Source organism: Dunckerocampus dactyliophorus, chromosome 5 (assembly GCF_027744805.1).
Source record: "Dunckerocampus dactyliophorus isolate RoL2022-P2 chromosome 5, RoL_Ddac_1.1, whole genome shotgun sequence".
Lineage (NCBI taxonomy): Eukaryota > Metazoa > Chordata > Actinopteri > Syngnathiformes > Syngnathidae > Dunckerocampus > Dunckerocampus dactyliophorus.
The window spans coordinates 29,372,382-29,389,989 of record NC_072823.1 but is presented as its reverse complement, the minus strand read 5'-3'; the positions used below and the strand labels follow the sequence as shown (position 1 = coordinate 29,389,989).

Here is a 17,608-nt window from a genome sequence, read left to right as displayed (position 1 = left end):
ACCAAGGCATTCCCAGGCCAGCTGTGAGACATAATCCCTCCAGCGTGTCCTAGGTCTTCCCCGGGGCCTTCTCCCGGCTGGGCATGCCCGAAACACCTCACCAGGGAGGCGTCCGGGAGGCATCCGGACTAGATGCCCGAGCCGCCTCAGCTGGCTCCTCTCGATGTGAAGGAGCAGCGGCTCTACTCTGAGCTCCTCCCGGATAACCGAGATCCTCACCCTGTCTCTTAGGGTGAGTCCCGCTACCCTACGAAGAAAACTCATTTCAGCCGCTTGTATCCGCGATCTCGTTCTTTCGGTCATGACCCAAAGCTCATGACCATAGGTGAGGGTGGGAACATAGATCGAACGGTAAATTGAGAGCTTTGCCTTCCGGTTCAGCTCTCTCTTCACCACGACGGTCCGGTACAGCGACCGCATTACTGCAGACGCTGCGCCGATCCGCCTATCGACCTCACGCTCCAACCTTCCCTCACTCGTGAACAAGACCCCGAGATACTTGAACTCCTCCACCTGGGGCAGGACCTCATTCCCAACCCGGAGGGAGCAATCCACCCTTTTCCGACTGAGAACCATGGCCTCGGATTTGGAGGTGCTGAGTCTCATCCCAGAAGCTTCACACTCAGATGCAAACCGTCCCAGTAAACGCTGCAGGTCACAGCCCGATGAGGCCATCAGGACCACATCGTCTGCAAATAGCAGAGATGAGATCCTAGTGCCCCCGAACTGGACTCCCTCGACACCTTGGCTGCGCCTAGAAATTCTGTCCATGAAAATTATGAACAGAATCGGTGACAAAGGGCAGCCTTGGCGGAGGCCAATGTTCACCGCATATCTGACCGCATATAGCGGCCAAAATGCCGACTCAAGCAGAAGCTTCATGCATGAAAAAGTTTTGTTTTTTAAGCAATGAAGCCGTCGTGTGTTGACTTTAATTACTGAGTCCTAGTTCGACATAAAAAAGCCGTCTTCTTACTTTGCAATGCCGCCTTGAAAAGATTCAATGACGACCAAAACGGTAATCTTCCCACTTTGCAATGCTGTGAATAGATTCTAAAATAGCCAAAACACCTGAATAAAACATCTAAAATATCACTTAATTGCCAACAATAAGAAAGGAGCGATGGTATTGTTAGTTAGTTATCTTCGCACCTCCTCCACACTCAATTGTTCACGCACACACCCATTCATGACTGCTTCACACATATCCTGTACATATATCCTCGGGCTCGTTCACTTAAAAAAAAAAATTTCCTGCTTTTAAAATCGTGTTTTAAAAAAAAAAATCAAAGATGGAAATTTGTGACGTTCTGCAGGACAGGAGCGAGCGTCCCCTGTCCTGCGCTCTTATTTGGTGGGCTGTGCCTTCTCCGGGGAGGAAGAGGCAGCCGCTTCATGCCTGGTGGCCGCGCAGCTGCGGTCAATTAACATTTGTGGCGGATAAAAGGCCAGCGCCCTCGAATGTGCGGCGCTGGTTCATTGTTGTTATTGATATTACTAGTTTCCTCATTGGAGCTGTTAGCTAGATTTACTTACCTGTTTATGTGTCAACCCCTATGTCTCTTGGTTTTTGCTCCAGTCTTTTTGTGTTAATATGTGTGCGCACAAATTCAAAATGGCCGCCAACCTGTCTATAGCGGCCACCTGTCTATAGCGGCCACTTTTGCCATTTCCCTTCAGTGGCCGCTATAGACAGGTTTGACTGTACATGTATAACGGACATAAAAAAATACTCATATATATATTTTTTTGTAAATATATAATATATATAGGCTGCACGGTGGCAGAGTGGTTAGCATGTTGGCTACACAGTCAGGAGTTCCGGAAGACCTGGAGTTTGCATGTTCTCTCTGTGCGTGCGTGGGTTTTTACCGGGTACTCCGGTTTCCTCCCACATTCCAAAAACATGCATGTTAAGTGACTCTAAATTGTCCATAGGTATGAATGTGAGCGTGAATGATTATTTCTCTCTCTCTCTCTCTCTCTCTCTCTCTCTCTCTCTCTCTCTCTCTCTCGCTCTCTAAGTAAAGTAAATTAAATAAAAAAACTAAAGTAAATAAAACAATTAAAACTAAAAAATAATAAAAGACACAGAGGACCACACGACTCACACCGAGTTAAAAGCCAGAGAATAAAAGTGGGTTTTAAGACGAGACTTAAAGCTTTCAATTGTGGGGTCTGTTTTTACATAAGGGGGAGAGTGTTCCACAGCTTTGGGCCAACTACGGAAAAGGCCCGGTATCCCCTGGTCTTAAGTCTGGTCTTTGGCACCACCAGTTGGAGCTGGCCTTCGGACCTCAATGTGCGCGCTGGAGTGTAAATTTGGATGAGGTCCGAGATGTACTGAGGGGCCAGCCCATTCAAAGTCTTAAAAACAAACAATAAAATCTTTAAATCAATTCTAAAACACACAGGCAACCAGTGCAAGGAGGCTAAAATTGGGGTAATATGCTCCCTCTTTTTGGTTGCTGTTAAAAGCCGTGCTGCAGAGTTCTGGACTAGCTGTAAGCGAGAGAGTCATTTATGTTTTTTTCCAGAGTAAAGGGCATTACAGTAGTCCAGACGTGACGAAATAATGGCTTGGCTTGTTCAAAATGTTGCCGTGATGAAAATGATTTGACTTTAGATAGAAGCCTAAGATGATAATAAGATATTACAACGGCGTTGATTTGTTTATTAAGTTTAAAATCACTGTCGATTATGACGCCAAGGCTGGTGGCTGTGGGACTGACTTGATTCTTGATTCTAGTTTTGAGAATCTACAATGTAAAGAGTCATGAAAATAAAGAAAATGCACTGAATGAGAAGGTGTGTCCAAACGTTTGGCCTGTACTGTATACAGTATATGTTTTCTATATTTATAGTAGCAGGGACATTACATCTTTGGGACTTGGTCATTTTAAAAGTAGTTCACAGGCCGTAAAGGCGTGAGCACCCCTGTTTTAAATGCAGCTACTGCCATCTTGTGGTGTTGATTTTTTAAAAAGTGACATCAGGAGGTTGCCTACAGCCACAGGTGTTAATGCCAATGTTCTTTTGCTCGGTGCTGATTGTCTGCTTTTGCAGACCATACACCCTGCGACTCAAAAGGCACAAAGTACAATAAAGTCAGAATACAAACAGATTTTTTCTCATTTATTGGCATTAGGAATGCAGGATGGACAAAAAACATTTACGTACTCAAGCAGGGGGAACAGTTTTTTTAATCCCTTGTTTCTTGGGGGTAATTGGTTTCAGACCTGACCGTGATAAATGATTTATAAATGGAGTATTTTCATAGTTAGAGCATAGTTAGTTTTTAAAACAAACGAGCAATGTTGTTAGTTTGGAGCTCATTTTTTGTCCCATGGGGAGCCACAAATGGGTATCACGTTCTCGGGGTATGTACTAACTTGTTGTCATGATACTAATTATGTCTTGTCCTCAAAAGACTGTTTGTGTGTGGTTGTTTAATGAACATAAACACATAGTGCATCCTGCCTTATGATGGTGATACTATCACAGGGGTCTCCTCTCTCACCAGCTGATTTTGAGTAGCTCACCAAAGGGTCAAAGAATATTTGCTTCAAATCGTTAGTACTCTTTTATTCGAACTGTTCAATTCAGACTTGATGCCTTTACATAATAGCAAATGAGCACAAAATAGCATAAAGACGATGGCCACACTGTTTGAGTGGAGATAAAGTAGTAAATAAAGTAGTGTACAATGGAAATGTTGCTAGTCATAAATAAAACACAAATAGTGATGCAAGTTCAATGACACTGAATTTATTCTCTTTTAGGACAGATTTCCATTGAAAGATGTATTTCTATTATTGTATTCTGTTAATTTTGTTATCTTGAACTAAAAAGGAAATTATTGAACTGTTTATTTCACATCTATTACTCCAAAACATCAAATTTAATTCAGGCTTATGTCAAATAGTACAAAAATCTTTTTACACAAATTAAGGCAAAAAAAAAAAGAGGACAATCCATCCAAACGTTTATTTTTGAATAATTGCCTATTTGCCAGAGGCCCTTGGAATTGTCTAACGGTGCCCCTGGCCAATTGTACTAATTCACGTAATCGGTATCGGCTGATGTCACTCATAGATGATCAGTATCAGAAACTGCAACATAAAAACCTGATTGGATCACCCCTAGATAATTTCTTAGCGTGATTGAGTGAAGCCGCCAAAATTCCAAGAGCAAACTGGCAAGGGATTGCTGTATAGGTTTTTGGACTCAAATGCGTGTCGAGAAACCTTAATCAGACTGTCCGCCCTGCTCCAGAATGTAAATGGTTCAAATGTAAAGGGTTGAGAAACCTATCCAAACCGTATCAACAGTATTTTAGACAAATCCTCACCAAAATCTTTTTGGGCTCTTTTTGTGCCACCCCACGTCCAAAAGGTTTAATGGCAATAATTTGTTTTTTAGTAATTGTGCTCACTAACAAACAAACCAAACCAAAACCAATGGCAATCAAAACAAAATGCAGCATATGACACTGCAAGCGAGTGTGTGTCTAAATCAATGTTTCCACTTCCGCAATCAGGTTTAATCATCTATTGGAGCGACGTGAGTGCAGGTCCAGGGTTTATCGTATGGGAGGTTGAATAGCGAGAGCATCAAAGTGTGCAGATTGAGGCTCCATTACTCTTTAGTGCAGGTGTTGTGCTTGGATTAAGATGTTAGCCATCAACTCATCACAACATGGCCAGCGAGGAGATGCATGAAGAAGGAGGCGGATACGACACGCCGGTCTTCACTGGAAAGGATTCTAAGAGCTTAAGGAGGGAAAAGAACCTCCCCTCCACTTTACTCCCTCTTTCCAGCATGGTCTGAATACTTAATTGTGTAATTGTGAACGGGCTGGCTGGTTGTGCTACGCCTGTGACCGTTGACCCACTCAGCAGGCGTTTAAAGAGGTTTTAGGGTCAGGGGTTCACAACAAGGTGACTCGACTGTGAACAGCGTCCTCTTTCAAAGGGCCCCGCGTCTTCACCTTTCTTTTTTTTTGGCTTCCTTCCCGCAGACAAACCTGCCCCTCCGGGCTTTCTTTCCCATGTAACCTCAGCAACTGACCCGTCATCTCAGCCCTAATTAGCATAGCATCCCAGGGCGAGGAGAACATGAAGGCTAATGGGGGTTGGAGGCCCCCAACAACACACGGAGGGGGAAACGCAAATCACCTGACTCGTTTACATAAGCCTCTTTCACACAACCATGCCTCCTATATGCATTCCATGCTAAACCTTCTATATGATGTTCTGATGTGATTTTAATTAATTGTATTTTTAGAATACGCTGTGGGCCAATAAGAAACTAGCTGTGTGCCCCAGATGGCCCCAGGCCGCACTTTGGACTGTGTTAGGGTTCTGTTTCATTTTGGTGTTGTCACCTTTTGACCTCTGTGCTTCCTTGTAGATCCCTTCACTCCCTGAGTGGGCGGCGCCACGAGGCACACCTGTAGCCACTGTGTCATCAAAGGCTCTTAAACCACATGGCTGCAGGAGGACGTGGGATTGTACTACTGGTTTGCATGCTGCCTGTGGATCACCAGTTTGTGAGCTACTATGCTCTTGAATTCAAGACTGCTGTGTTTGTTTCAAGCCTGTTCCACGTAATCCTTGCCTCCTGTGACACCGTCTGCTCAACAGTGAGTTTTGCCTTTTTCCACGGTGCCTTTTTGTTTTACCACCTTAGTTGGACCGTTCTACCTCAGTTTGGATTCTGGACTTTTTGTAATTCTTTTGTTACTTGGTTCCTGCTCCACTAAATTAAAGACAGTATTTTTGAACTGAATTGTGTCTGGCTCTGCATGTTGGGATCTTCACCTGACTGCTCGTAACAGACTGCCTTAAATGGATTTAGGCACTCACCATTCCATGCCCACATTCCGTCCCGTCAGCCAGCGGCATGTGTTGTGTGCGACATCCTTTATGGTCCCCCTCGGCACTCGTGCACCACAGCCGCTTGCACTGTTTCTACATTCAAACAAAACAAGTTATTAACCGACATCGCATTGTGTAAATCCAACACAAGCAAGGAACACTTCATCCAGGATTAGATGTTTTTTATTAAAAATCACAGGTACAAGAGTCAAACTGTGTCCTAAGTGGAGTTTGTGTGTGAAAAACTGCAGGTTTGAGATGAGACATCACCCACCGTTGCCCTTAGATGCAAAACTAATGCCCAAAAATTCTGCTTTTAATTAACACCTGGATGGTTGGATTAGTGAATTTACATGTTGAGTGCCTGTGTAGAAGCACACACTACTTATCATTTGTTTATGATTCACAAAATATGATTGAATTTTATTAGAAAATAATTGCAAAATATTAAAAATGGCAAATAAATTCAAAAAACAATTGACATGAAATTTAAAAAAACAGTTACATTTACAAGTTAGATTTCATTTAAAGAAATAGTTTTAAAAGTTTGTTTTCATATTAAGAAATAATAAATATAAAAATCGTTTAAAAAAGAAATTCAAATAAAACTAAAAAGTCAAAAAGTTAAAAAACATTAAATTCAATTCAGGTTAAATAGTTTAAGAAATTTAAGTTGGATAAGTAATTATACAACATATTAATTATAAAGAATGAACATTTTCTAAAATGAAACAAAATGAAATTCTAACATAATGAAAAAGAGCAATAAAACAAAACAGTCACGTTTCATGCAATTCAAAAGGTATTCAAAAAATAAAGTAAAATTTAAGAAATTCATAATACATAGTAAAATTTCATAATTAAAAAATAAATAAGACAAATAAAATAAAACAAAATACAAATCTAAATAAAAAAAACTACTCCTCCCTGAGCTACCAGCTTATTGTGGTGGAGCAGTTTGCGTGTCCCGATGATCCTAGGAGCTAAGTTGCCGGGGAGGTTTTATGCCCCTGGTAGGGTCACCCACGGCAAACAGGTCCTGGTGAGGGACCAAACAAAGAGTGGCTCAACAGGTCTCTATGATGAAAAAAAACATTGCCCCACGTTTTCCCTTGCCCAGACTCGGGTCACCGGGCTGCGATGGCAAGCGTCTGGTGGCCGGGCCTACACCCATGGGGCCCGGCCGGGCACAGCCCGAAGAGATGACATGGCTCCCCCCTCAAATGAGCTCACCACTCATGGGAGTGGCCAAAGGGGTTGGGTGCAGAGTTAGCTGGGTGGCAGCTGAAGGCGGGGACCTTGGCGGTCTGATCTTCAGCTACAGAAGCTACCTCTTGGGACATAGAATGTCTCCTCTTTGGTAGGGAAGAAGCCTGAGCTGGTGCACGAGGTTGAGAAGTTCCGGCTAGATATAGCTGGACTCACCTCAACGCACAGCATGGGCTCTGGAACCAGTCTTTGTGGACTTTGTTCCACTTTGGCGTTGCCAGCAGTAAGAGGCGACGGGCAGGGGTTGCAATTCTTGTTGCACCCTGGCTTGTGGAGTTGGAGTTGGAGTTCAACCCAGTGAACGAGAGGGCAGGACGGGTCCTGACTGTTATTTGTGCTTATGTGCCAAACAGCAGTTCAGAATACCCACCCATTTGGAGTCTCTAGAGGGAGTACTGGAGAGTGCTCCCTCATGGGATTCCCTTGTTCTGCTGGGGGACTTCAATGCTCACGTTGGCAGTGACAGTGAGACCTGGAGAGGCGTGATTGGGAGGAACGGCCCCCCCGATCTGAACCCAAGCGGTGCTTTGTTATTGGACTTCTGTGCTCGTCACAGATTGTCGATAACAAACACTATGTTCAAGCATAAGAATGTCCACATGTGCACTTGGCACGAGGACACACTCGGCCGCACTTCGATGATTGACTTCGTGGTCGTATCATCGGACTTGCGGGCATATTTTTTGGACACTCGGGTGGAGAGAGATCAACCGATCACCACCTGGTGCTAAGCTGGCTCAGATGGTGGGAGAGGATGCCGGTCAGACCTGGCAGGCACAAATATATTGTAAGGGTCTGCTGGGAACGACTGGCAGCAGAGTGTGAAGCGGCTGGGGTGAGAATCAGCACCTCAAAGTCCAATTCCATGGTTCTTCCCCGGAAAAGGGTGGAGTGCCATCTCCAGGTCGGGGATGAGATCCTTCCCCAAGTGGAGTAGTTTAGGTACCTCAGGGTCTTGTTCACGAGTGAGGGAAGGATAGAACGCGAGATCGACAAACGAATTGGTGTGGCAACTGCAGTGATGCGGACTCTACATCGATCCATTGTGGTGAAGAGAGAGCTGAGCCAAAAGGCAAAGCTCTCAATTTACCGGTCGAGCTACGTTTCTACCCTCACCGATGGTCATGAGCTTTGGGTAGTGACCGAAGATGGCAGGTACAAGTTTTCTCCGTAGGGTGGCTGGGCTCTCCCTTTGAGATAAGGTGAGAAGCGCTGTCATCCAGGAGAGACTCAGAGTAGAACCGCTACTCCTCCGCATTGAGAGGAGCCAGATGCGGTGGCTTGGGCATCTGGTCAGGATGCCTCATGGACGTGTTCAGGGCAAGTCCGACCGGTAGGAGGCCTTGGGGAAGACCCAGGACATGTTGGAGAGACTATGTCTCCCAACTGGCATGGGAACGCCTCAGGGTCTGCCGGGAGGAGCTGGACGAGGTGGCCGAGGAGAGGAAAGTCTGGGACTCCCTGCTTGGGTTGCTGCCCCCGCGACCCAAAATAATTAAATTCACACAAATCTACTGAAGTGATCATATTCCATCGAAATGTCCCCCAAGTGTTTTTGCTGGTATTGATAGCTAATTCACTTACCATGTAGGGGCAAATTTGGGACCCGGGTCCAAACATGAGTTCACACTGTCTGTTGGCGTTGTAAATTTGACCAGGCAGGAGGCTGGGCAGCTCGTACGTTCTGCCAACTGGCTCGTCTAGAAGGCACTCCCCATAGCCGGTGCTGCATTAAATATAAATAATGGAATAGAGTGATTAAAGAAGCATATGTGAGCATTGGGTCAGGTGCAAACGGGTGAATAAAAAGGCATGACAGTGGACAGAAAAGGATATGAACGACCAGTTACAGTTTTTTATTGTGTGTGCTACACATACACATAAAGCTCCTGATGAAGTCCCCCTAACTCCCCAACAGTGGCTGGATTACTTTGTCATGACAAACCGCCCTTCCCTTCAAACCACCAGCGTGCAAACACAGCTGGCTTGAATGAAAAAAAATCTTCGCTTCACACACAAAGTCAAACACGTCAGGCCGGCGAGGATCTCGGCTTTCTGTCTTCAAAAAAGGAAACCGGGAGGTGTTATTATGACACAAATTGGCCGACATCCTGGACGCAGGAGCTGCAACACCTGCCGGAACAAAGCAACAGACAGCGCCATGATTACACAGGATTATCCTCGCTTAACAGCGCTTTGTGGCGCTCCCCTTTCATTTCCAGGCCTAATTACCTCTGCCAAGGAAGGCTGGAGTTTCTGAATTTGTAGTTTGCAGCATAACGCCAACATTACTACAGCGGCTTCCATTCAAAGTCGACGGTTTATTAAGCCAAATTTTTATATCTCAATGAACTACAAATACATGGTCATAGACAACCACAATATATCCTACTGGGTGTCATATAAACATGTATGTATTTGTGCATCATGTGTCAATTGAAAGGTTTAGCATCACGAGCATATACTGTACTGTAGCTACAGTAGGTGAGCTAAAGTGCCAACATTACATTTCAACAGCAACATCATACTCGGTTAGCCTATTCACTGAAGAATAACTAAATGTTGAAACGTACATCTCCTACATTTGCAGCTGGCTGACACATAGTGACAGATTCATTTTAACATGTGCAGCGAAGCCTGTTTTTATTAAATATATTTTTTTACAAAGTGGTGGGTGTATATGCGAGGTGGGTTTATCTAGCTCGAGGCAGAGGAGAGGGGAGGATTTTCCTTCATGACCTCATGAACCACTTTAAACCTCAGAGCTTTATTTTAAGATGTATAGCGAAGCCTTTTGTTTTGTATTGACAAAGCTAGGGAGGCACAGGGGGTGGGCTCATCGAGACAGATTTCCCTCATGACATCATAAAAAAACTTCAGAGCTTTATTTTAAGATGTGTAGCAAAGCCTATGTCTTTGTTTTGTTTCTACAAAGCTGAGGGGGTTGAATCTGTGAGAAAAAATAGGTGATAATTTCTCCAAAAGGGAAGAAAGAGGTAGCCTTTTTAGTCCATGTTGGCATCTTAGGCAGTGTTACAAATGCAAAACCGCAGCTATGAAATCCCACAATCTCTTAACGGTTTCAAATTGGGATTGTATGGCATTCAACTATGAAAAACGACATAACGTGAGTATGTCCAAGTGTTAATATGAGGAAATCATACAGACAGATGCTCCCTTATTCCAGCATCTCTCAGCAACTGTTCATCCGTCCAACTGGGTTCTTAATTGAAACTTTTTTTTTTAAGTCAATCTGCAAATTTGAGGTTGGGTATGTGAGCTCAGCGGGCGCCGGGGGAGACTCCACACCTGGTAGCTGTCAGAAGACATGAAAGCGCTTTTATTCATGAGATGACTTGTAGATGGATGGAGGACTAACAGATGAAAAACTAAGTCATTTTACAGGGGAAATTTGCAGATTTTTGGTCAAAAAAATGATGTCAAAAGTTTTTTTCTCTCCAGAAATAATTGTAGGTTTTTTTGCCTGAAAAAACACATCTCATTCACCATACGTTTGTTAATGATTTTTCCATACATGTAAAATGTACACCACACTGTGTCACTGTTAAACCCCCCCCCCCACAATTTTCACATGTTTATGTCTTTATGTTTCACTGATAATGTTTTTTCCTCAAGCAATTTCATTTGCAATTTCTCACTTTGTTCAGCGGTCTTTGAATGCACCATAGTTGCTGTTTGTCTACGTTGGTCCTAGCTTCTACAGTCAATCCGGGCCTCAAAACTTGTGAGGTGAACACAAGTTAATATACTGTATGATGGTAAGACCGTCCTGGAATTACAACAGGCAGTGTGGATATATAGACATGGCTAGCCTCTAGCGCACAGGTGTCAAACTCAAGGCTGCCATATCATTTCATTTTATGTGAAAATAATGCACCTGAAACAGACACTTATTTTATTTTATATGTACAGTATGTACATAGATAAAGAACGCACGGTGGTTAGCATGTTGGCCAAACACTCAGGAGATCGGCAAGATCTGGGTTCGAATCTCCGTTGGGCATCCCTGTATGGAATTTGCATGTTCTCCCCGTGCGTGCGTGGGTTTTCTCCGGGTACTCCAGTTTCCTCCCACATTCCAAAAACATGCATGTTAGGTTAATTGGAGACTCTAAATTGTCCATAGGTATGAATGTGAGTGTGAATGGTTGTTTGTCTATATGTGCCCTGACATATGATGTAACCAGCCTGGACTGGCTGGTTACCAGTCCAGGGTGTATGCGGAAGTCAGCTGGGATAGGCTCCAGCATACCTGCGACCCTAGTGAGGACAGGGTCGTCCATAGTAAATACTGTAGATCGATGGATGGGTGTGTGTATGTATATATATATATATATATATATATATATATATATATATATATATATACACAGTCAAACTTGTCTGTAGTGGCCACTAGAGGGAGTCTGCAAAAGTGGCTGCTATAGACAGGTGGCCTCTATGAACAGGTTGACATCCAGTTTGAATGTTGACCAGCAGAGGAAAAAAAAGAAAAAAAAGGGAAAAAATAATAATAATGTTGACCAGTAGAGGGCACTGCGGACTGCGGATAAAAGTTAGCACTACTAGGCTTGTTATTATCATGGTCATGATTCATGGTTTTAATCCTGAACATGCATGAGTCAAACAGTAGCACATCACAGGACAATTCACAATTTTGCATGTCCAAAAAGGAGTAGGAAGAAGCAAAGCTTATTTAATTCTAGCCCTCATCAGTTTCACATCAGTTGCAATACATTTATTCACCTCTTGTTCTTCCAAGTGTACTTTGTAGGTCTACATGACAATGTAGTGCAATCATAGCCAAGGTTTTTACTTAATAAAAGGAAGCTAGAGGCTTAATAATAACTGATACAATATATCCACGGCCCACAGAACAAAGCTGTGCTAGTAATGTCTTACGCTTGTTTTTAATATTTTACTTTTTATACGGCAGAGTGTCATTACAGCTTTAGTTCATCAGGAAGTGACGGGAGGTGACGGTGGGCGTCCCGAGCAGGAGAGCTAAGCTCAGTGCTAGCTGTGAGTTTGGAAAGAGTTGGGAAGTGTGTTTATGTTGGCGTGGATGTAAAGTCCTGCAGTGTTCTCCGCTGTTAATAAAGCTATTAAAGTGCATCGGCGACGTGAGTCTCTCCTTCCCCACAACAAGCGGCATTACAGTATTGACAAACATTGTGCACATTGTCTCACACCAGGAAATAAACGGTATCACTTGTACAGGCATTGCCTGGACAGCTATGTAGTGGGGCTTGTTTAACCTTTGCCTTGTGGGCAAGCAGGAAGGAGAGACGATGCTGAGAAAAATTAGAGGAACACTTCAAAAACACATCAAATACAAACTGGGGAAAAAATGATCTTGAATATGTTTCCTGATAATAAGTGGGTGATGTATTAGTAACAAAATGATGCCACATCATTTGATAGAAATGAAAATGATCACCCTATAGAGGGGGGAAATCAAAGACACCCCAAAATGAAAGTGAAAAAATGATGCAGCACACTGGTCCATTTAGCTAAAATGTCATTGTAGCAACTCAAAATGATTCTCAGTAGTTTGTGTGGCCCCCATGTGCTTGTACGCATGCCTGACAACATCGGGGCATGCTCCTAATGAGACTACGGATGGTGTCCTGGGGGATCTCCTCCCAGATCTGGACCAGGGCATCAATGAGCTCCTGGACAGTCTGAGGAGCAACCTGGCGGGGCCGGATGGACTTAAACATAATGTCCCAGAGGTGTTCTATTGGCTTTAGGTCAGGTGAACGTGGGGGCCAGTCAATGGTATCAATTCCTTCATCCTCCAGGAACTACCTGCATACACTAGCCACATGAGGTTGGGCATTGTCGTGGACCAGGAGGAACCCAGGTCCCACTGCACCAGCGTAGGTTCTGACAATGGGTCCAAGGATTTCATCCCGATACCTAATAGCAGTCAGGGTGCCATTATCTAACCTGTAGAGGTCTGTGCGTCCTTCCAGGGATATGCCTCCCCAGACCATCACTGACCCACCACCAAACCGGTCATGCTGAATGATGTTGCAGGCAGCATAACGTTCTCCACGGCATCTCCAGACCCTTTCACGTCTGTCACATGTGCTCAGGTTGAGGAGCACAGGGCACCAGTGGTGTAGTTGCCAATTCTGGTGGTCTATGGCAAATGCCAATCAAGCTCTACGGTGCTGGGCAGTGAGAACAGGGCCCACTACAGGACGTCGGGCCCTCAGGCCACCCTCATGGAGCCTGTTTCTGATTGTTTGGTCAGAAACATTCACACCAGTGGCCTGCTGGAGGTCATTTTGTAGGGCTCTGGCAGTGCTCATCCTGTTCCTCCTTGCACAAAGGAGCAGATACCGATCCTGCTGATCGTTGAAGGACCTTCTACGGCCCCGTCCAGCTCTCCTGGAGTAACTACCTGTCTCCTGGAATCTCCTCCATGCGTCCAGGTACCGCAGTGATGCCCTGGTCCAGATCTGGGAGGAGATCCCCCAGGACACCATCCGTAGTCTCATTAGGAGCATGCCCCGATGTTGTCAGGCATGCGTACAAGCACGTGGGGCCACACAAACTACTGAGAATCATTTTGAGTTGCTACAATGACATTTTAGCAAAATGGACCAGTCTGCTGCATCATTTTTTCACTTTCATTTTGGGGTGTCTTTGATTTCCCCCCTCTATAGGGTGATCATTTTCATTTCTATCAAATTATGTGGCATCATTTTGTTACTAATACATCACCCACTTATTATCAGGAAAGATATTCAAGATCATTTTTCCCCCAGTTTAGATCTGATGTGTTTTCCAAGTATTCCTCAAATTTTTTTGAGCAGCACACATATATACACACACACACACACACACACACACACACACACACACACACACACACACACACACACACATTATTGTGCAGATGATCGGTATTGACAGCATAAAAACCTGATTGGAGCATAATGAATGGATGGGTATATACAGTATATACCCATCTGCGAATTAAATCACATAAAGTGTAAATTTTCAAATATAAAACATTAAAACATTTATTTTCTTAACTTATTTCAACCCAAACAAACTAAAATATGCTAAACTATGTTTTACCAGAATATTAACAAAATCCTGGTATCCACAACTCATAGTGATACATATATAAAATAATTGGAACACGAAAATAACACATCCTAGATCTCAATGAATGAAATATTCTTATTAAATACTTTGTTTACATAGTTGAATATACTGGCAACAATATCATACAAACATTTATTTATTAAATACTCTATTATTTTTATTTATTTATTGGGGGTGTATTGCTAGCCATCTGTTGTCTATTCCATTTGCACAACAGCATGTGAAATTGATTGTCAAGCTGTGTTCCTTCCTAAAGGCCCTGTCACACCTTGACGATTTAACCAGCTTACGCCAACGTATGAAAAATTTGGCCAATACTCTGGTGTACGTCGAATAAGTTATGGGTAAGTTTTGTATATGTTAACAGCACGCGGAAGCACGCCGGAATACGTCCAAGTCGTCCAAAAATTTTGTGCCTTCATAAAACTTTTCGACGTATGTCAACGTATGATTCATACGTCCCACATCCGCGGGCAATAAGTTATGCCATCTTTGACACCCGTTCACACGTTATTTGTAAGTTATTCACAAGTCGTAATACGCCAACATACCTTGAGGCACTGTGACACTTGGAATGGAACTAACATTTATTTTTTTGCGCTTTGTTTGACAGAAACATTGCACGTTTTAATCAAGCATTATTGATCACGTCAAGGAGTGATCAATAGGAGTATTTGCATTCGAAAAGAATGGCGAGATACAGCATGTTACTGTCCAAGTTAGCGTTAGGTTTGATGCACTTGTGTACTGTGTTCGTACTGGTCAAGTATGGAATCACAGGAGTGCCAAAATTAAAAGGGAATATGTGTGGAAATACAAAGAGAAGCAATAATTTAAAAAAATATACAAATGTAGTCATATTCTTTTTCCATTTTGTCATTGTTTTTTCTGTATTGTCTTTGTTTTTTTTCCAATTCGCCGTTGTTTTTCCTGTTTTGTATTTGTCTTTTCCACTTGTGTTTTGTCATTGCATTTAGTAATGACAAAGACAAAACAATGATTTCTGTATTGTCTTTGTTTTTTCCATTTTGGCGTCGCTTTTCTTGTTTTGTCTTCTATGAATAGAATTTAACAAGAAAACTGAAAAAAACAACAGCAAAAACAAAAAAATCAGCAGTCATTTAAAAGGCAGAATATTAAGAGAAAAAAGTCATAATCTAACAAGAAAAAGTCCTAATTTTACGGGAATAACGTTGTTGTTAATTTAATCAGTTAATCAGCACACCTGCAATCAATTACGGGATGCCTTCATAAGCTGCAGCCAGACAATCCACGGGTGCCAGATTGTTACCAGCTCTTCACCCGCAACCTTGTTATGCATCTAGCTACACCACTGGTCTCTTGTATGTTACTTAGTTTATGTATCTCAGTTATTCGTGCCTGGTTATTTTCCTCGCAGCGGTGAGTGCATTAAGTTTTTCTGTTTCCTGCTTGGTTTTCAGCAGCACCCTCGGTTAATCGTTTTCCCTCTGCCACTTTTGTGCAGCTTCCTTAGTTCCTAGTTTTCCTGCTTGTTTTCCATGCAAGCAGTGTCCTTAGTTCTTGGTTTGTTTCCCCGTGACTAGGTCCGGCAGTACTTTTGTTTGTACTTTGTTATTTCTTTGTGTTTTGTACTTTTTCCCTTTGTGGTCACCTTTTGTTATCATAAACCTTTGTTTACATGGACTGTTTTGTCTCCACATTTTAGGATCCAAAACCCGGCCAAGGCCAAAACGTAACAATTTTAGTCGCATAAGGCTGAAATATTGAGGGATAAAAGACGTTATTTTTTTGGAAGTCGTAATACTGTATTATGAGAAACAAACAAAATAACAAAGTTGTAATTTTTGGAAAACTAGGTTGCAGAAAAGGTTATAATATTACCAGAATAAAGTCAAAATATTATGGGGAAAAAATGCATACCGTAAATCACGGTGTATAAACCGCGCTTTTTTTCCACCGGTAAGACGCCAAAAATCGGGGTGCGGTTTATACACGATGACAAACAGACAGAAATTGACCAGAAGCAGACTTTACAATAGTCGTCTGTGGGTCAGACAGTTGCTTTGACTTTAGCGCCCTCTGCTGTACAGTTGTTGAAAGAGCAATTCCTTTTTCACTTATCTGACTGCTGTGTGTCTGTATTTTCACACAGTGAAACGATCTCTATATACACTGAATCTAACCTAAGCTTCCATTAAAACATTGCAGATTGTTTAAAATACTATACAACGTTGGAGTTTATTCAAATTCACACTGAAGCAATGCAGTGTTATGTACAATACATGGATAACTGATGCGCATGCGCAGAACGCCGCTCGCGTCACCGCTAAACCAACATTAGCTACCGTTAATCAAGGCTAAAGCTAAAGCAGCTAAAGCTAAAAAGCTAAAATGCCACGGCGATCTTTCACAGCAGCATTCAAACTCTCCGTCTGCCGGTATGCAGAAGACTTTGGGAACCGGGCAGCAGGACGGCAGCACGGTGTGGACGAGTCAGTCATCCAGCGTTGGAGAGCGGACATCATCGGCAAGTTGACGGCAAACTTTTCTTACATGAATTCCATTGCAGATGAATTGATGGACGGCAGATTTCTCCTTTCTTCTTCTTTTTGAAATTGCTTAGTACCTTTACGCATGTTGATTTGAGATGAAAGAGTTGGCAAGCATTTATGAAGTAAAAATTTTTATTTCCCCGCCGTGAGCCTGAAAATGGGGGTGCGGTTTATACACGGGTGCGGTTTATACACCATGACTTACGGTAATTACAAGAAGGAAGTTGAAATAGTTGGAAAATTCACCGCAGAAATGCAAAAAACAAATATGGGCATAAAGTCATAATATTACAGAAATAAATTTATGAAGACTATTTAAGACGAAAGTTGAAATATTTTGAAAATGTAAAAAAAAAAAAAACTTCAAAAATGGGTGAAAAAAAGGGACAAAGACGACAGTTCATAAAAAGAGTATGCTTTTTACAAAATATCAAAGGGCATGCTTACATTTTTTCAGTTTGAGGTCCTTGCTGTAAAAATTTCGGATACCCTTACTTAGCAGAAGCAGATGCTTGTTATGGGCCAGCAAACACAAAACCACAAAGGGTAAAAAGCCTCACACACAATGGCCACAAGCCTGTTAGAAGGGACAGAATACCAACAAATATTGATCCAAAATCAGAGGACAATATCAACATCAAGCTAGCAGGAAGGTTTGAAGGGGAAGGACTGAGCCATGTGCCAAAAGTGGACATTTTTACGGGCGTATCAATTACTCGTTCTTTTTCGCTCATTTGCAGGTGATCCCGGAAGGTCAACTGCATGTATAGGGATTGATTT

General features: G+C 42.8%; 1 protein-coding gene across 4 annotated transcripts in view; it reads right to left on the bottom strand.

The window, feature by feature from the left end:
• LOC129181065 (A disintegrin and metalloproteinase with thrombospondin motifs 20-like) overlaps nt 1-17,608 on the bottom strand; it is a 226,672-nt gene that overhangs the window by 133,669 nt on the left and 75,395 nt on the right. For all 4 annotated transcript variants that reach the window (XM_054775726.1, XM_054775728.1, XM_054775727.1 and 1 more), the window contains 2 exons: nt 8,733-8,874; nt 5,868-5,972 (listed from right to left, as the gene is read on the bottom strand). In XM_054775726.1, the coding sequence (XP_054631701.1) occupies nt 5,868-5,972; nt 8,733-8,874 (247 nt within the window). The remainder of the gene's footprint in view (nt 1-5,867; nt 5,973-8,732; nt 8,875-17,608) is intronic.